Source organism: Zootermopsis nevadensis, unplaced genomic scaffold, assembly GCF_977971745.1.
Source record: "Zootermopsis nevadensis isolate Lab colony 2312 unplaced genomic scaffold, Znev_1.0 Znev_ptg000017l, whole genome shotgun sequence".
NCBI lineage: Eukaryota > Metazoa > Arthropoda > Insecta > Blattodea > Termopsidae > Zootermopsis > Zootermopsis nevadensis.
In genome coordinates, this window is record NW_028259149.1 from 2,339,982 (window position 1) to 2,361,289 (window position 21,308).

Below are 21,308 nucleotides of genomic sequence, written 5' to 3' on the forward strand. Positions count from 1 at the left end.
ATGGACTCACATCACCAGCATCTCCTACTCCATGCAGAAGTGAGAGTTCTTGCACGCCCGTTCGAACTGAGGGAAGAAGTAAAGCAGTTTCTGCGAGAGCGAAAATCTGACCTAGTAGAGCCTTTATTTAATGAGGAATGGATGACTAAGCTTGCGTATATGCCGGACATATTTAACCTTATGAACGAACTTAATATTTCCGTTCAGGGGTCTTGTACGAATACTTTTACACTAAGAAATAAAATGCATGCGTTCAAAAAGAAGCTGGCTCTTTGGGATAGTCGCGTATAAGAGGAAGATATAGAAATGTTTCCACTTTTGGGAGAATTTTTAAATGCTGCTGATATCAACCAGAAAGTCATATTCAACATAATAAGCCAACATTTAAGAGCGTTAGCTGAAAACTTTAATAATTATTTCCCTGAAAATGAAGATCCGCGTAAAGGTAACCTCTGGATTAATAATCCCTTTTTGGAAGATATAAAATCATGCGCACTTGATCCTCGTGAGAAAGAAAAACTGATCGAGTTGTCTTCTGATGTCACTCTGGTGTCCAGACATAAAATGCAATCATTGCCTCAATTTTGAATATCCCTCGATAAAGAATATCCATCTCTGAGTTATAAAGCTATCAAATTGTTGGTCGTTTTTTCGACTTTCTATTTGTGTGAAAAGACTTTTTCAGCTATGTCAGTAATAAAAACCAAACAGAGAAATCGAATTGATGTTAATGCAGCGCTTCGTCTCTCAGAAACAACGCTGCATCCAATATATATCAAATTTGCTTACAAAGCAGCAGCAGATGTCGCACTAACCAACAATTGTAATTTTATAATATTAGATTTAATAAATAAAATTCTATTTATATTGGTTTTTATTTCTGGCTGACGACGGTCCGCGAAATATTTCTCCTATTTTCGCCGGGCCGCGGGTGTTAAAAGGTTGAAGAACACTGATATAGGCTACACTGACAGACAGAAAGACAATGAAAATAAGCCTATCTTTCTCGTAATCACAGCAATTATATAGATTGTATTCAACATTCATTTAAGAACGTGGTTTGTTTGTCTGCTGTCTCCTTTACGTGGTATCATTGGGTTCGTAGGCCGTGTTGTCAGTTACGTCGCAGAGGATCGAACATTGTTCTCAGATTTCTCTGTACGCCAGACCTGGCTTTTTCAAGAATGGACAAGCCAAGGTCTCGTATAAATTCACTTTTTCCTTAATCAATGGATACTGGCCGTAAAATGTATTTTCGACGCGTCTTCCCAAGGACTTGTTTCCCAGTCTCATTGGGAAGTCTGAGGTTATTTACAAGTGCATAGGACCTTGGCTCCAAGGTAGACTTGACTCTCCTCAGGGTATTTACGACTCCGGCTACTGCTGAATATTTTATGCTAAGCAAAATCAGGCTCCTTTATTTAGTTAAAGTGCTAATACATGGAGAACACTCTATAGACATTAATCTGGCTTCAGCCACAAGAAGATTGTAGTTGAATTTCAGAATTTTGATGGACTCGAATGTTATGTGTGCGACAATGATCAAAGTATGTAGCAGATTGCCAAACCGACGCGATGCTTGAAGCGTCATGTCCGTGGTTCGAAATGTTCAAACCAGTGATGTAGTTACTTACATACAACTTTTGCGTCTAATTGGCTCTTTCAAATTGCCTCACTCACACTCCTTAAAATGCATGGTCCAGAAACATTCATCTGCCGAGCGACGTTGAACCACAACGTCCATACTTACTTTTGGCATGCTGAAGCCATAAATGTCAAAGTGTGACACGCGGGGCTACACCAAATTCACGGAAAGTTATTACCCATTAGTGTCGAAACCAAGACTTCCAGGCCCCGAAGGTCCTCGCACATCTGTGTCTTAAACACTTAGCTAGATGCCATGAAATGGAAGTATCCATCCCAGTAATACACTCCAAACACCACGAAAAGTTACAGTTTCGAAAAGGAAACTAAAATAAATTCAGATGAATAAAACAATAAGTTATTAAAACGTATGATTAAAGCTACCTCAGTAGAAGATGTAATTTGGACCGTTACAATTTCATGCAATTGCTTCTTTCTAAAATACGAGTGTTTGCATGGGTGGGTTTGAAATTAAACCTCCATATTACTCAATACTTTGACACACACACACATGCACTTCGGATTTATGGAATCTTAAGTGGTATGAACTCACAACTCCATTCTTCCTGGAGACGCCTCATCGAACCAGGGCCGATACAACGATATTCGAGGGGAACCATTAACTTACGGAAATTAATATCGTGTGTTAGTAGTAATACAGATTCTACATTTCTTATTCCACATGAGATGAAGACCCAAGGTGCCCATTTACGATGCATTCTGCCAGTCAGGAACTATTCGAACTTATCACATTTTCGGCTTCACTGTACACACATCAACCAGCGCTCCTGCGTCATATTTTGGAGGTCCCGGGTTCAGATTTCCTCCTCGTTATCTGCTAAATTGACAAAGGATTTTCGTGTTTCTTCCTGTCCCTCCGGACCGTTTTCGAGATACTAGTTTATGTTAGGCAACGCCCGATTCATTAATTCATTAAACATCCTACCATTCGACGTTGCATTTTCTAAGCTGCTGCTGACAGCGTCGTTAAATAAACCAGAAATAAACAAAAAAAAAAAAAGATATATATATTGAAGTTGTTTCCCCGTCTGGGTTGGATCACAACCTCAAGGGCTGAATGAAGTGGCTCTGAACATCTTGGCCACCTGCTCACACGACGTTTCGGAAACGTTTAACGTCAGTTAGTGAGACTTCTTGGACGAGGCTTCAGGCCGTCGCGAGGCCCCTACCTACACTGGACAGCGCAACACAGAAAGACGGTGACAGAAATCCGTGCCTCCGGCTGGATTCGAGCTCACGATCTCAGGCGCAATGCCGACGCCCTACACTGCACCGCCACTGACATCGGATTATTTATTTCGGGTCCTTGTTAGGTTCAGGAAAATTTGCGTTGTACCCACAGCTGTTTTTAAAAATTGGCACTTGAAAGAACCTCGATAATGAATCTGTTCTATAGTAATTATCGAAGGTCAGAACAGCTGTGTCGTTGTGTCTAATAACCATGGCATGATATATAGCTCTACGAATTCTTAAAATAGACGTGAAATTGAACTGAGTGTTCACCTTCAAGCTCGGCCGCGTTTTCCTGTTATGTGTTGGATAGCAGAAAATGGCTACCGATGTCCTGGAGTTTATGAATAAGGTCACGATCACACGCGCCGTCTGTTAGGTTAGGTTACAGGTTTAAAAACTTTTCATAGCATTTTATGTATCAAGATTGCCGTGCAAGAAACAAGAGGAATGAACATGAGACTGGCGATACTTCTAGAAAAACTTTCTTACGTTTATACTCGAAAACTGATTAAAAATATAGTAAGGTATTCATGGTTCGCTGCAAAACTAATAACCATCGTAAAACATTGGCGTGTTTTTAATCTTTCACACTGAGACACGAAGTGTACTCCTATCATTCTAGAATTTTAATAGAGATATACAATGTTTAAAAAAAATTGCGACCTTCAAAGCAATTATAGACATAATGATTTTAAGAACTTTGCGAGGAATCGAGCCTGGATCGCCAGCCCCACAAGTAAGCAGGGAAGTTACTAACCGAAATGAGCAGTCAGCGTTTTTGTGTGTGCTTTAACGAGACTTTCGAAGTAACAGTTAAGAAAGTGAAAGTTTTAAAAATGTATTACAAAGAAACGGTGTAGTGAAAACCCCAATATCATGGCTATAGAGCCAGAGGACGGTCAGTTGCCACACTGCAGGATTAAGATTCCATGCAGTAGGGGAGAATGGGTAAATGACGGTCACCTAAGATAAAATCTAGATAAAACGAAAAGTATACGCAAAGTTGAAACTTTATATAAACTGGCATTTAGTCTGAAGGCTCTACTTCTTAAGTATGCAGTATGAAATACGTTGAACGTAACAAAAATTGTCTACGAAATGATAACTGAAGAAGTAGCTTTGACCGGTATTCCCCACCCTTTGGGGTAATGACGGCCGCTATTTGAGCTTCAAGATGTCACTGAAGTAAATAAGGTAATGAGTGAATAAAATGTGTTTCCTATTAAGTAATAGGCATATATCTTAGCTTACAAAATGCGTACACGTCTAAATAATTTGAATGTACAAATTCTAACAGAATTTTAAGACAAAAGTCTTCAATAACCTTAACTGAGTTAGGTCACTGAAGCACAAAACAGACGCATGCAACTATCTCGGTAACTGTACCAGAAGCAAATTGCGGAATTCGCTATTGCACTACACTGAATGTAGCGCTAGATGTCAGCAACAGCTTGAAGCATTTATCTGATAGAACTTTATTCAGCGTTTCTGGCAGCTGAGGCTTTGTGAATTGGAACCTCGGAGCGAGTCATTTACCAGAAGTTTGCTGGAAGGGATGGCAGCAGGCCGCGTACAGTACACTCCAAATAAAATATCACCACGTTATATAACACCGGAAAGTCGATTAACACTGCAGAGACTATTAGATCATTTTATCTTCTTCACAACTCTTGGTCCTCTTCGAATTCTTCCACTCCTCACAGACCATCACTTTCTGACATATAACTCGATTCATCACTGTTCAATCCATTATCTTCAATTATAATACGTTCAATAGCGACTTCGATTATACCTTCTTGCTCGTAATAAATTTGTTCTACTTTCTCCGCGTGCCGAAATACATTCTTCCATTCCTTTTGCCCAATTTCTTCGAATCTCTGGCGACACAGATGCTCGACGTCCTTAATTTTAAATGTGTTCTTGCCTATAGTCCATTGTTTTACATTTGCCCAAATAAGTTCAATTGGGTTTAAATCGGGATGGTACGGCGGAACTCTCAGCACATTATGTTATTGTCTGCCAAAATCTGATCAATCACATAATATTTGTGGTTTGACTTGTTTAATTTGATTAAGTTGTACAATTGAGCTTTGAACATGATGTCACAAAATTGGATGTTTATTTTCAATAGCCAGGCTTTCATTTCGTCCTTCTTTGAGTTAGATGTCGGTGGTTTGTCTGTCTGTCTGAGTGCTGTGATAAGAGGCGTTATCAATGACCACAAAGGAGATTGCAACGAACAGGTGCCATGTTGTTAACACAGCACAGTCACAAGACAAGATTATCAGGCTTCCACACTACTGCACTGGCACAGACTGTACTGACGGACGGAAACTCCGTCCTTCATTGAGCGCTCCGCATACTGGGCTCTGCTACGTGGTCAGTGGCCAAAATCGTTGAATCGAGTTCTACCGTTCGTCAGAAAAGTGCCTGACCGTCATTGCCCCTTTCTCTCCTGAATGTTGCATCTTTTCAAGTAATGGAATGTGCCTTGCCTTATGCAGCATTCTCTTTGAAGAGAAGTAGACCTATAAAAATATTGAAGGATGTTTAGTTAAATTAACATGTAACATGACATTCCTCCTCATTTTCTAAGAAAATAATGTCCCCACACTACGCGATCCAAGTAAACAATTCTGGGAAAATATTTTACGGTTACCCGACAGTTGCTTCATCTTTCGAGATTCGAAGGACACCGTTATCGATAGCAGACTTCATTCTATCGTAGCGTTGAACCGCGTTCTCTTCACTATCGCACGTCTGTCGTAACACTCTGGTTCGATTCGGGATTACTTAATCTCCATTTTTTCCCTTCCTTTCTTATAACTTATATTTAAATTTTCGGGAATGATTAATCTATAATTTTGTGTCCTTTGATGATTCCTGTTTGTTGTTGGCGTTGTGTATACGAAAAGTATCTGGACTGTGCATATCAATTTATTTCTTAACTACTGATATTGAAGATTCTGTCGATGGATTTTAGTCAATTTCTGAGAAGCAATTTCTGTAGTCTAGTACAGTGGTATTCAACCTGGGGTACACGTACCCCCGGGGGTACGTGAAATTTAAAAACAAAATATTATTTTATGATAGACACTGAATTATAAGTAATGTAATTTATTTAATTTATTATAGATGTAGATTATATACTATGTATAACTTGAATTATACACCAACAACTTTGGGGGTACAAAGTTGAAGATAAATTATATCTGGGGGTACGCGAACAAAAAAGGTTGAATACCACTGGTCTAGTACATCGGACGTTATCAGAAAATCAAAAATTGTCTCGTCGACATAATGTATTAAATAAATTAATGAATTCTCTTGATAACTGGCGTACAATTTAAAGAAGACACACGTTTTAGAACAATGAATCATCTTAAAAAAATTTACATTATTTGGAAATTTTACTGTACATGTATATTGTTGCAGCATTTCGTAATGAAGACAAAAAGCAAACCACAATTAATCCCTGTTCTATGTCTGACGTAAGATAAATGGTTGCAGCTGAATTATGTTCTTCATATATACTGAAGTATAAAACATGTGTATCTCATTAAGCAATTAACAAAACAATTTTTTTCTGAAGAGTGTACAAATTAGAACGCATTCCAAAAACAAGCAGCTATTACGGTACAGAAATAAAATCAGAAGCAGGCCCGCCCAGTTTAATAAGTTCTCCATGTCCCCCCCGCCCCCCCCAAAAAAAAAAACTTGAGACAAGGTTACCCTTAATTAATAGACCGCAGCTCACGTACGTCAGTCGCGAAAAAGCTCTGTAGATGCGAACATGACTCTGTGCAACGTCAGAGGAACATTAGTGCCATTACCGTAGAAGTTTTTGTGAAGACTGACTTAATAAAGTGGATTATCTAGTACAAATTTACGTAATCTTTCGTATCTATAGTTATTGTCCTTGTACATGTCGCGCCCCCCCCCCCCCCACCCGGTGCCGAGGTTAAGAATAATTAGGAGCTGTACCTCCTCTCCCCTCAAACGCCAACATGGCCAAACCAGGTTTGAGTACAAATATGGAAGTGCAGTAGATATGACAGAGACCAGAAAGATAAAACGTGGCAGGTGGGATGAATGCATTAACGACATATAACATGATGCTTATGGGCGACAGGAAAACGCACACAAAATATTAAAGCATTTTAATATAACCAAAAGAGACAATTCACAAATCAGTTCCATAACTGAAATGGAATAGACACGAATTCGAGATGAAGAAAATTCAGTGTTAGCAGATACAAATGACTGTGCAAACCTTATCACAGTGGGTGAATTATTAATTAGCCTTACACCCGGATATAAATGAAAAGACACCTCGAAGCAATGGACTAAACATGGAACTTTTAAAATATGAACCAACGTCACTACACTTACACCTATTAGAGTTTATTTACGTATTTTCGGTCACATCCCGGAACAATGAGGACTGGCAAAATTTATTCCCGTCTTTAAAGAAAGGTCATCGCAATTACTGAAGTAACTACAGAGGAATTAGCCTTCTAAACACCTGTTATAAAGTATACGCTTCCATTCTGACTCGTCGGCTTACTATATAATATTCTCTCGGAAGCAAAATGTGGTTTCGGACAGGGCGGGACCTGCTCGGACTGCATTATAACGATAGCTTAACTCGTCGAGAAACGAACAGAATTTAATTTTCATCCATATTTAGTTTTTATTGATTATAAACAAGCCTTCGATCAGGTGAATGTAAAAAATAACTTTTCGCAAACGATGAAGGAAAACGATTTACAACACCTCATCAGAACTACGCGATTTTTATAGGCTATTTATATTTTATTTAGTGTTCTGTCTGACGACAGGTTCATATGAACAGGATCCTTCCATCCTTTTCTCGGACTGGGACCTGTTCATATACGTTCTTGGCAGATGATCCAGAAGTGGTTTGCCATTGCCTTCTTCTGTGTGTGAATGGAGTAATTGTTGGGATGCCACGGAGAAACCGGGGAAGCCCCCGGAGGAAAACTCCGTGTTGCCTAGACCACGGCCTTGCCCAACACAAGTTATAAATTCGGGCACCGCCGGGAATCGAACCCGAGACCCCAGGATTACAAGGCCAGCGTTCTAACCGCTAGACCACCATGGCGGTTTTATAGGCTAATAAAATAATGATTGAAACATTGGGCGTAAACGAAGGATAATGAAATGGAAACAATTAATTGCGGAGTAAGACAAGGACGCCCGATCTGACCGTAACTTTTTAATATTCATTTAGAGTCAATTGTTCAAGAGTGGAAAACGAAATTAAGTTCACATTTTCCAATAAACATTTCCCTATACGATACTTTACAATTTGCCGACGATCAGGTTGTGGTATGAGATTCAGATAATAAGTTGCAGTAAATCAATTTAGCATGATATCTAAGATGTATTACTTAGAAATATCAATTCCCAAAACAAAATTAATAGATTTTCGGGCTGCCGACCCATTCCGAGCTAAAAGTATTATTGATAACGAAACCATAGAACAAGTTAATTATTTTGAGTACCTGGGCTATAACATTTCATACTATAAATACAATGACACCATCAATTAAATAAATGACTATCACTACATACGTGGAAGAATATAAAATGTCTCAAAGCAAAAAGTAAAAGAACACGCATTAAAATTTTATAAGATAAATGGCAGTTCCTGCGTTACTTGACGAATCCAAGAATTGGACTTTAACAAAGTCACAAACGAAAAAACCGAAGCAGCTGAAATTAAATTTCTGCGGCATTTTGCGGGCTGTACACTTCCGGGCCGGAAGAGAAGTGAGGACAATAGACAAGAATTGAGGATCTTTAAATTAACTTACAAAATAAACCAACACAGAAATGACAGCTCAGAACATTTGTGTAGAATGGACGACTGTCATATTCCTAAACGTCTACTGCATTGCCGACCGACCGAAAGGAGTGTCGGGCGCCCAAGGAAACACTGGAAGGACCAATTCTAGTTGTGTACATGATTACATGAGATCGGAACGAACCGCTGGGTTTAACCCTTGCTGCTCATGATGATGATGATGATGATGATGATGATGATGATGAAATTTCGAATTCGATGATGGTCACCGTGGCACCCGGTGATTAAGCCTGCGTATGTTCTTTTTCGTAGATCTGAATCACCGATGGCCAGCGCAGTGGCCACGCGATCTGAGGCATGGTTCTCGTACGCCTGGTCGCTGGGACCGTGAGTTCGAGTCCCACTCAAGGCATGGATGTTTGTCCGTCCTCCTCTTCCAGTCTGGTGGGTTAAGACTGGCCACAGTAGTCAAGGCGAAACCACCGTGGTACTTTCGCAAGAAATTTTTCCTTAATTACGCACTTGGCTGGCACAGGTACGTGCTCTGTATTCCGTGTGAGACAACTCTTGCTTTCATTCAGGAAGGTTACACGTGATGAATTAATTAATCGATCTTCGCTTCAAGTGCAGTGAACCGCGTCTCTGTAACTGACGCAGCAGTGTTAAAGTATTTCGTTATTTAATGTGTGAGATATAAATGTCTTGTCGTAGAAGTCTCAAACTATCATCTGACATATTCGTTTTTAGGAAACAAAAAATTGTAATTTAAAAATCACCTCTGTAATCTATTTCTTCTTAAGTATAATGGTTTAGTCTTTTTGACCTGTAGTGCTCTATTTTAGAGTAATTTTTCCTTATTTAAGAATTCCGCTACCTGACAGGTTAAATTAAAACATCAAAGTTTTTTCCTAAATCCAAAATAATTAAAAATACAATTCGCCGAAAGATGTATAGTTCTTTTAATGACGAAATTGATAGAATTATAATTAATACGATGAATGCTACAATATATTTCATTGTGAAGTAAGAGTGTAAGGGAATTTTGTCGGTGTCATTGATACAAATATTTGTCTTAAATCGTGAATTGGGTGTCAATTTGTTATTCTTTAATGTCCCCTCCCCTAAACAAAATTGTATTCAATGAAACTTGCAAAAGACTAATCAAATTCCGAATCCTCCAGTTACATTATTTCATATTAATCTTCTTCTTCATGGTAAAACCTATTTTAATTGGAGAATTGCGTCTCCATGTTTATAATTTCGCACTTCACCCTTTAGTCCGATGGTATCTATGTATCCCACCCTTTTTTGGCTTTCAATAATTCCACACTTTTCTAGCAGACAAAATTTGTGATGATTCTCAGAATAAATAGCGATAATTTCCCTAAAGAGCATTAACCAATTGATATTTTTAATCGAGACGCGTTGTTTTTATTTTTCGTTACAACCCGATTTTTTTTATATTATCGAGACGAGCCTCAGGTTTCAGAAGGTTAACATGAAAACGTCGTTGAATTTTCGAAGCGCCATTTCCACACAAATCACCACTTTACATCTGACGCACCGTATTTCTTCCCACGGTTTCAAAGAAGCCAGAACATTAAGCACACATATGTATATTATCCGGTGACCCTCGTTGCCTATGCCCATTTCCCGCGTAGGGATGCCCCATCATTCTTCTATTACTGCGTTATATTTTCTCACGCACTGACGTCACCGACATTAACAAGCTTTTGTTCCTTCGTGTACGTATTTTGCGTTTGTTTCCAAGAGTAACAATGTGCAATGGATTTGCCTCAATGCTGTTCTGCTGTAAACAATTTTTTGCCTTTTCGTCCGTGTTGACCCTGGAGTCCACTCGGTCACAAAAAATTATTATAGAACGCGAAGACGGTCGGGCCGTGAAGGTGTCTAGTGTTGCTAGCGACAATGTATGGATATTTGTCTTCACGTCCTCTACACGTTGTTCTGGCTTGGCCCTTAGGGACAGGCGTAATTTCAAGGTTCCCGCCACACAAGTTACGAAGACACGAAGTCGTCTTCTGCACAGATGAACATTGAATCCTGAAGTATGTTGTCCTGTAGGAGGATCACGCAACTCTTGGTAAAACTATTCTTTTGTAAAATAAAGACAGACTGGCGCCGACGCGAATTTTAGTTTCTCTAAATTATCAAATAAACTAGCAACGATGCTTTTTAATTGAAACTTTCACATCGTTTTGACTTATTGAAATTCCATAAGGCAGACGTACACGATTTATTTGTTGGTTTGTTTACCGAAAGTCTTTCTCTTACGTTCATAGAAAAAAGTGAGATTCACATCTGAAATATGTTTTTGCCTTAGGTCAGGGGTCGACAAACTACGGCCCGCGAGCCAAATCGGGCCCGCCGCCTCTTTTTGTACGGCCCGCGAGCTAAGAACGGATTTTACATATTTAGATTCTTTGAAATTTCAAAGTACGCACTATAACGAAACGGCCGAGTTGAGCAGTTGAGAGAAAGAATTCTATAAATGTCTTCCAAGCGATGAATACGGTCAATTAAGATCATATGCTCGGGGATTTATATCTGTATTGTGCAGCACCTGAATGTGTGAAAAGACATTTTCAAAGATGAAATATGTAAAATTTCAATACAGGTCAGCATTAAAGGATGAATATTTACAATCAATTTTGATGATAGGGATTAAAAGTAAAGTAAAGTTTGTCCCACTATACGCCATGTAGGCGTTTCGGCTGAGTGGAGGTATAGCTCCTCTCTTCCTTGACCTCGGCACTAGATGGGGGTGAGTGGTCAGCATCACGACCCGGCCGGCTTTACCACCGGGAAAGGACCGCGGTACCCATTGTAGAGGAGGCTGGGTGGGCCCCAGAGCCGGTCTGGACGCAGAGGCTAGAGGAAAAATCCTCTGCCCCCGTCGGGGATCGAACCCCGGTCGTCCAGCCCGTAGCTAGTCACTATACTGACTGAGCTTTCCCAGTAATCCCTATTGATGATAGGGATTACTGAATTTAAACCTCAGTTTGGTGAAATGTTATCTCATAAACAGGCAATTCCATTCTTCTCATTAGTAGAGCTGTATTTCAAACAATTGTAGTCTACTTATTATTATTACGTTACATTTTGTTCAATAAATTTGTTAAAACTTAGTTTTTTCTTGTTACATAAGTAGGCTTACCTATATAAATATCCTCGAGTTTGCCTCTTGGCCCGCAGAGCCTAAAATATCTACTATTTGGCCCTTTAGAAAAAATGTTTGCCGACCCCTGCCTTAGGTGAAAGCGCCATCTACTACCGAGGTTAAGATTGCGTGGCGCTGTACTACAACCCGAATGCGTATTCATGGCGTTGGAATTACCCATATATAGGAAGAACTTTGCATTTTTCATAACCTTTTGAAGCATAAATGTAACTACAAATGTTTTGTTTTATGTAAGTTCCCAAAGTTGTTAACCTTTCATCTTTCAACTTAAAACGTTCTGGGATTCCCATGTCACTACTGACTGGAGTAGTGGTACTAGTTAGTAATCAGTCTGCTGGTAACATCAGTGGTTTCCCGCGGTCTTACCGGCTGATAACTCGAGTCCTTGGGAAACAGGTTACAGTCTTCCCCTCCACAGTATCACACCATTCTGTGCTACATACAAGTCATTTATTGACTCGATACAATGCCGATAGTGACCTTACTGACGACAAAGAGCAATACAGACGAAAGAGATTTTACGTGCAAGCTATTTCTAGAAAGAATCCACCGGAGTAATTCAGTTGGTGGAGGAGGGGCTGGACGACCAGGGTTCGATTCTTGCTGAGATTTTTGGGTGTTCTTTTAGCTTTATATTAAGCGAAGAACGCGGTTTCTAATGTCGACAAAACAACTGTGACCTTGCATTTATCTCTCGTGATGTGTATAGCCAGCCAGCCAGAATACGTCGTTCTAATATCTACCTTGCCTCCTGTCCAGTGCGTGATGTGGACTGTTTCTCGAGAATAATGCGGCCGAGGTGGGAAGACAACTGCCTATATCCAGTGCTTCCGTACCTCAGTCACTCGAAAGTTTTCATGGCGCCTTGATTGGTCACCTTGGCGAAGAGATAAACTGTGAATCTCCTCTAACACTTTTCACCAACCTCCTGCCATTTCATCGCTCTTCGGTCTAAATATTATTTATTGGAAATACCAAACATGGCGGCCGAGCGAACCAGTAAGCTCTGAGGCTGCCTAGTCTATTTCAGACAACCGGTGTTTACATCTACTCACATGAAATTGAGAGTATCCCCCGTTGCCAGCGCCGAGTGACGTTGCACAAAACGGTTGGAGACCAAGGTCGCTGACGTCAGTTGCTCTTCTCACACCGCCTCTTGTTTTTATCTGCACGATCAAAATGTCTTGAGGCAGCGTTTGTGATGATGTGTGGAGACTATAAAAGCAATTCAGAAAACTATTTGCACCAATAGGAAGCCGTGTGTGTGTGTGTGGTGACGCTCAGCAATGTACCCAAACCCTCTGGATCGAAGGCATTCAACAGTACGTCAAGTGATTGACAAATTCTTGTACCCGGATGCAAATCGCAAGAACAACAGAAACATCAAAGTCGGAAATTCATCTTCGTGTGGGGACAAGAAAGACGATCACAGGAAATTGACGTCAGGGTAGTGGAAACAGAAACGCTGTTTCTTGGTTAACCTCGATTTATATTTGTTCGTGTATTATTTATTGATTAGAGAAGAATTATACTGCTTTATAAATCTGCTGTCGACTCGAAGATACAAAGGATGAAAGCCGTGAACAATCTGCTAATGGTAAGTTGACTGAAGATACATTTTTGGTCTTATTGCCATGGCCCATTTTGCATATATGAGTGAATTTATTGTCTATTCAGAACCAGACCCGTGTTGCCCCAGATTAAGACTTCAGAACATACTTTACTATCTAAAGGAACTAGTCATTATATGCAAATTTACATAAACTTGCCATTAACAGATGCAGGAATTTAATGTACATGTCGTAAGCAGTTATGCTATCCCATTATTCGGCAGTTTCCATAAATGGAATTTCATACGAATGAACGAAGCGCTAGGATTTTGTCCGCCGAGTTACCTGTTAAATTTTGTATGTACGTTTTCTGCCTTTCGGGCGTTCATTATGCGACGCATCTAATGAAAACGTCCAGGAAATTGGATCTGATTTCGTCTTCTAGTGTAAAGGTGGAAAGTAGTTATTCATTTTGGCCCTCTGGAAAGACCCAAACTTCGTGTTATCTTCAAAATACCAGGTGATGGACAAAACATAAATCCAGTGATGTTAATCACCATCATCAGAAATATGTAGAGTAAATTTTTTATTTTAATTTGTTGCAACCTAAGGAGATTATCTGACGCTATAGTACAGTTAATTATTAAATATTTTTAATGGATCCAATTGAGTAGGCAAGCAATCTCTTTTTTAACACTTTGTCGAAGTTGCTCTTCTGTGTCGTGACGCAGTGTTGACTTGTTCTCCGAAACGTCGATATTTATCTGTAAGTGCACTTTGCGTTACCCTCCTGAAGACCAACATAAAAAGTAGATCAAATTTTTAAGACGCTGTGCTGTTTTCAAGATTACAGACAATGGACAAAGGTTGAAAGGATGGTATTAACAATACGGAATGTCCACGTAACTCGAAACCGACCCACTAGCATGGCCATGGTTTGCGTTGTGGACAACTCGCTTCCCCGTAATTCGCTCGCTGCTGATTAGCTTCATGGTTCCGCGTTAAGCTAGACATTCTATAGAATCGGCAGAGACATTAGGCAATGTCCTACGTGAGCGATAAGAAGCGAGCTGCATAAGCAGCATGGGGTGTCATATGACATAAGGGAATCGCTTGTTGTGTCCTACGTGAGAGACTGCAATAGAAGCACACGGTCTTCCCTGTACTGCAGTCAGATCTTCCTTCCGCATGCGCCTTACTGGCCAGCGCAGCGACTTGCGCGAAAATATCGAAATATTTGATCTTGGATTTTGGCCGCCGACCGCTTCGCTGTAACCTAGGACAGCGCCACACAAACAGCCAGTTTGATATTTCCGCTTCACCCACGCAACTCGCACGGCTCGCATTTAATCGCCCACGTAGGACACCGGGTTAGACTTGATTCGTTGTAAAGTCCCAACGCGTTCTTTTGTTGCAGGATGTTTGTCGGCCGACATCGTTCGGCATCCTGGAACCGAAGTGACCAGATACGAAGTTGAAGACCACTTGGTCTGTGGCAATATTAATGTGTACTAGCCAATGTGTGGAATCTCTTTCTCAAACGTATACGCAGTTAGTTAACATTACTCACATAAACCTCCCCACTGTGTTTTTGAGGACTGGTTAATTATGCTTTTAGCATCGACTTTGGACATTGGAAAATTAGTTGTAATATTGAAAAGGCACGAAAATAAAAAAAAATGTGTTTTTACCGGTATAAAAAAGAATTATCTTCACCGAACCCTGAAGATGGCTGGAATATTTGACTGTGAATTGCAACGTTACCGGATGACCCTACATGAGCTTCGTCCAACACAAAAATGTGTATAGATCTCAGAAATGTATTGTTTTAACTGAAAATGGGAAGAATTCAAGGAAAATATGAGACTAAATATAATTGTGCATACTCAGCTGACGGGGGCGGCACTTATGTGTCAACGATAACCTGGTTCTCTGTTTTAGGATCTAAATGTACACGCTTTAGGTATCGTCAAAAAGTTACTGTTCATGAAGGAATTCACGTCCTTTGTTTCTATTTGTAGCTTAACCCAGTAATGGGTCATTGCCGCCTCCTTTTCGGAGGTTTCTTAGTCTTTGAAGCGTGCATTGAAGCGTAGTGAGTGAATACACAATTTCTACTCAATCCTGATTTGACTGCCAGAGCCATCTAGCAGTGAATCAGGAGAGACTTGGGTGAGAAATGGCCTCTGAATTTTGCTTACGAAACATCTCGTATCATGCTCGCAAGGTTCTTTTACATGCCGTAAATCTACGACATGGGACCTCTGGCTTTACTTCTCCTCTGAAGGAAGTTGTGCTACGGATTTTCATCACCCTTAAAAATCCATCGACCTCGGCCGGATGTTCTTTGTTGACTGTATGAAATAAAATATGTTCTGTGCCAGTAGATTGTGACGAAACTTGCTACAGACCATCTACGTTAAAATTGCAATCTACATTTGTAATACCAAATTATCGTGCGAGACACACCATTCCAACATTCCCACATTCCCTTTCTAATAGCACAAAAACTTTTATTCGGACGAAATTCTGTAAAAAAAAATAATGCAAATTAGATTTAGAACCATGCGGAAGAATATTCCCAACACTCAGAGGTTAAATAAAATATACTTTGCTATTCGACCAATGATTTTATAATAAATGTAATGGTATTTTGGATTGTGAACAGTGAGTTTCTCATGGAAGAAATGAAACTTTTCTACTTAAAATTATCCTTATTGTGTAATTACTGCTTTAAACGAAACTCAGAGCCGTGCAACATCGCCTGGCTGGGTTTGAGAAACGCCGTGTAATCCAATGAATTTGCTAGTCCGATGTAGTTCCACGCTATTCATAATTGCATTTATTTTCTTTAGTTTGTGTATATTGACAATATTAGATTGTTGTTTGTAAATAGAATGTTTGATGTATATTTCTGTAACTTATTACACAAGAATAATTTAATATATTTTGTACAAAAATAATAAAATGTGTTGTTTGCCCAAAGGTTTGTTCCCTTTTCGAGCGATGCTTCCTAGGGCCCCCCGATTATATTATTAACCTACTGTCATATTTTATTATGGTGCGAATTTTGATGTATCATACGTAACGATTATTTTCGCCTGTCACAGCGCGATAACGTTTGAACCGATTTAATCGATTTCATGCAATCAGAGCGTCATCATTCGATGTCACCTTTTCAAAAATGGGAAGTCTTTGACAATACTCGATGTAATGACAATATTTGATTATATTCACGAACTGCTACTCTGTAATTAAAAGTAAAAGTAACCATGAGTGAAACACATTAGATTGTCATATTGGCTTTAACAGATTTTATGCAAAATTTCGCGAGATTCATTTTAAAATTACCCTTCCACGGAATATTGCGCAACTTCAAAATGGCTTCTTCTCAGTCGCCACTAACTTTGTATGAATTTGTTATTTTCCTCGTTGTGCGTCCTTTATAAATGTCTGAAAGCTAAATATAAAATTTACAAAATTCGGATTCTTCTCAGTATTACAAAATTTAAAGTAGTACTTAAATACACATTTCTAACGAAGAGTCTAAGAAGCCAGAAAATAAACATTAAAATATTTACTTATCTTTGTTTGATTACACAATATAATACGATTTAATATGGCTCAAAAGGCGATTTTAAAAATAAGAACCAGCTAACGGAAAACATTTAACATTTGTCGTAGACTATGCGGTAGACTATGTTATTGGTTTTTAATATGAAGTCAAGGCTGTTCAGTCAACAATTAGTTTCCGACAGACAACCGAATAATTAGAGAAAAAATAAAACAATGTTTAAACATAGGTTCGTGTATTCCGGCAAACACGGAATAATCTACATTAGAATGCAATTCACACTTCGTTTTGTTGGTAAGACGATCGATTAGTAAAAGTCAATTAATAAATCTTGAGTTTAATGAATACCTTTACATTGTTGCATAAACTGTAGTCTAACAATGATTTAAAACTTATCACCAACCAAAGGGATTATCAGTTGTGCGAATAGATAAGCTGTAGATATTAAATAACTAGACTTTTACACTGTTGAGATAATTCTCTCGTATTCCAAAACAAACGATGTCTTGTTTAGAATTACTTCTCTGGGATGAAATCTGAATGTTGATATTCTTAATACAGGAATACCTCGGAGATATTGCGGGTTAGATTCCAGAACACCGCAATAAAGCGAGTCACACGATTTTTTTTTTTTTGTTTCCCAGTGCGTATAAAAATATTATGTTTACACTATACTGTAGTATATTAAGTGTGCAATAGCATTATGTCTAAAAAACAATGTGAGAATTGCCAAAATGTGACACAGAGACACGAAGTGAACACACGCTGTTGGAAAACTGGCGCCGATAGACTTGCTCGACGCAGGGTTGCCACAAACCTTCAATTGATAAAAAACGCAATATCTGCGAAACGCAATAAAACGAGGTTAATTTGAGTATTTTGCTACCTCGTGACTCCCTCCTCGTCGCAAGGCCTCTAAGTACACAGCACAAATGTGCCTTAAGGCCAAGTAAAATAATATTTGATTTTTTTTTTGGAACTCTGTTGGAATCTATTTAGTGTACGTGTAGTCTGCCTGTTCAGTTGATTTTTGTCTTGTGTAAACAGCTGATCTGATTTTTATTTTTTCGTCTTTCGCCGACTTGTTTTCTGGATTCCTCTCCCCTGCCTTGTTCCGAAAATTCTCCTCGGATTGTCTCACGTTTCAAGGCTGTTCTACAGACGACGTGTTTGTGGAGGATGTCCAACAGACATCGATTCTAATCGATAGGACATCAGTTGTCAGTTTCTTAGCGGTTCGGGTTTCCTTAAATATCTCATGTCTGTAAATCTATCCGTTGAATATTGCGTGCTAACTGTATTCGTCTGATTTAAATATAAGTGACAAGGAAAAATATTATTTCTAATCGATTTTTTTGGTCGTGTTTTCACAATCTCCTCTTTCTTTGTCTGAAAACTTTAAATTATTCCGAAGCTGTTATTGTTGTTATTATTATTAACTTGTATTCAGAGTGGAACCGCCACGGTGGTCTAGCGGTTAGAACGCTGGCCTTGTAATCCTGGGGTCTCGGGTTCGATTCCCCGGGGGTGCCCGAATTTATAACTTGTATTGGGCAAGGCCTTGGTCTAGGCAGCACGGAGTTTTCCTCCGGGGGCTTCCCCGGTTTCTCCGTGGCATCCCAACAATTACTCCATTCACACACAGAAGAAGGCAATGGCAAACCACTTCTGGATCATCTGCCAAGAACGTATATGAACAGGTCCCAGTCCGAGAAAAGGATGGAAGGATCCTGTTCATATGGACCTGTCGTCAGACAGAACACTAAATAATAATAATAATAATAATTCAGAGTGGATTTACAACATCAACTACAACAAATTGATCTTTTCTGACACTGTTACTCCCACTGAGTGTTCTTGAGGACAATGTGATTCCATCTATTTCGATGTAAACTTAAACCTTTCGATAAACTTAAAAGTTACGGCTTGTCCAGTGGATATGTTAACTGGTTACGTATTTCACCCCAACTAATTGGCTGTACTTTTTCTTGTCGCCTTTCAAAGCCCTGCCCGGTCATCGTCATGTTTTGTTATGGACAGTTTGTTACTTAGAATATGCGGTAACTACGTAAGTAGTAAAATTACGTGTTTCGACCTTTTTCTCTTTGCTGTTGATGTAAAAAAAAATTCGCCGCATTATCTCGATTGACGATTGCTTGATTTGACGGTCACGTGTGCATAATTAGTGCAGTACAAATCATATGACGTCTAATGCTGGTAAAATTAGTAATTACCTTTTCTAGAATAACTTTTATGTTGATTCGTAAGACTTTCCTTGGCTCCAGGAACCTGATGTTAGTCGCCGTGAAAGCTTTAGGTCGTAGTTTGATGATTTTAATTATGCCCTTTATAACTCCGATATTCCGCGTTCAGATTATATTAAAGACCTTGGTATTCTTTTTGACATTTCGCTTTATTTCCATCATCATATCGATTGCCTATTGTTTCATGCCATAAAGATATGGACTATTATTTTTGTACTTAGTCTTATGATGCTTTACACCAGCCTATTGAAGAAGATTTAATTACTTCCGTTATTTATAATGCTTTTACCACCGCTGACTTCAAAAAAATTTCTAGATTCTTTCAAGTTTGTTTAAGTCAGTGGTAAGAGAATTATAAATACCGGTAGTTTTTAAAGTTTTTTTTAGCAATGTTCCTTATAACTAAAAATTATATGCGTCATGCGACAGATGGCAATACTATTTGTGAACAACGTTTATAGAGGTTTTCTTGACTATCCTTAGCTTTCTGAAACAACCGGTATTAAAGTTCGAACCAAACTTAAGATACTTCAATAATCTTTCTACTTCGTTGAAACGCAGTAAACTGTCTATTCGCTAAGTCTAATCTGCCAACGAGATTTGTAATAGGCCTCACGTAAACATGCTTGACAATACATTTCTTAACATTAACTTATGAATTGCTTATTGATTTTTCCGCAGTTAGCTACCATCAGCATTATTACAGAATATTTTTGTGGTGGTAAAACAGACAATTTAAGAAAAATCGAATCCTAAATTGAAGTGTATTGTACGCCCAGGCACCACGTCTCGAAGGGTTAAGGGCGCCTGGAGGTAAAAGTCACTCGGGCAAGATGGAGGTGATTGGTCAGTTTCGCGTCCTGAACACAATAGTGCCCCAGATGAAAGAATTGAATAGGAGGCTCTGTGGGCCTAGACTTTTTAACGAAGACGCGGTTTTGGAACAGTTTGACTGAAATGAAATTATATAAGTAAGAGTACGTATTAGCCATTTCATAGAAGGAAACGATATTTAATTATTCGGTCATATTATATAGATTATTTATATAAGATACGTAATTAGTAGTTTGTTCGACATAATTTTTGTCGCAATATTTAGCTCTAACGATAAGAATTTCTTTAGTGGTACCTGAAAGTAGTGCTAGAATCTACGAGGTGCGATCGGAAAGTTTCAAGACTGCGCCTACAAAAACCCGTACACTTATCTCAGGTATTAAATTCATCCATCACCCTCGAAGTAGTTCCCCTGGGAGTGAACACAACGATCCCAGCGCCGCTGCCAAGCCTGGAAGCATCCCTGGAAATCTTTCTTTGTCAGCCTGTCAAGCACCATCTGCGATTCTGCCTGAATCTCTTCTATCGTCTCAAATCTCCTTCCCTTCAGCTGAATTTTCATCTTTGGGAAGAGGAAGAAGTCACACGGGGCTTAGAAAGGAAGTTGGGGTCGGTTCTTGCAAGATCTTTGAGCTCCTGACAAACGAGAAGTCGATTCTGCTTCTGGTCCTCAGACAGGATGCGTCGCATGTGGAGTTCTTCCTTTAGAATCAGCTGACAGGTCCCATAGCCTATCCCAACAATGTCGCACAAGTCGTTGATGGTACGACGTCGATCTTCGTGAATGGCCTGCCGAATCTTCGTAACATTTTCGGGCGTTGTGCTCGAAGATGGTCGTCCAGAACGCTCGTCATCATCGACAGAGGTTCGGCCATTTTTAAAACGTGAATGCCACACAAAAATTTGTGCACGACCCATTGCGGACTCCCCAAATGCTTGCTTTAGCATTTTATAGGTTTCCGTAGCCGTTTTGGCGAGTCTTTGGCAAAATTTGATGCACACTCTTTGTTCATGAAAATCTGCCATTCCGAAATCGCAGGAGGGTCGGTGTAATGCACTACCAAAACGCCCGTAACTAAGAAACAAATGCTAATTCGATGATGCCGGCTGGCACACTGATTCACTATGAATGTAGGCCGCACCCCCTAAAGGCAGA

General features: G+C 39.4%; 1 protein-coding gene across 5 annotated transcripts in view; it reads left to right on the forward strand.

The window, feature by feature from the left end:
- LOC110828575 (uncharacterized) overlaps positions 1–21,308 on the forward strand; it is a 90,795-nt gene that overhangs the window by 16,072 nt on the left and 53,415 nt on the right. Inside the window, exons 3-4 of one of the 5 annotated variants that reach the window (XR_015535444.1) lie at positions 12,690–13,527; positions 14,898–16,465. The exons of 2 other annotated variants lie outside the window; for them this stretch is intronic. Coding sequence is in view for 1 of the 3 variants with exons in the window: in XM_087350078.1 (XP_087206204.1) it covers positions 13,501–13,527 (27 nt within the window). In the remaining 2 variants the exon portion in view is untranslated. Of the gene's footprint in view, positions 1–12,689; positions 13,528–14,897; positions 16,466–21,308 lie in introns of those variants that run through there. 2 more of the 5 variants (XR_015535445.1, XM_087350078.1) reach the window with 2 other exon arrangements.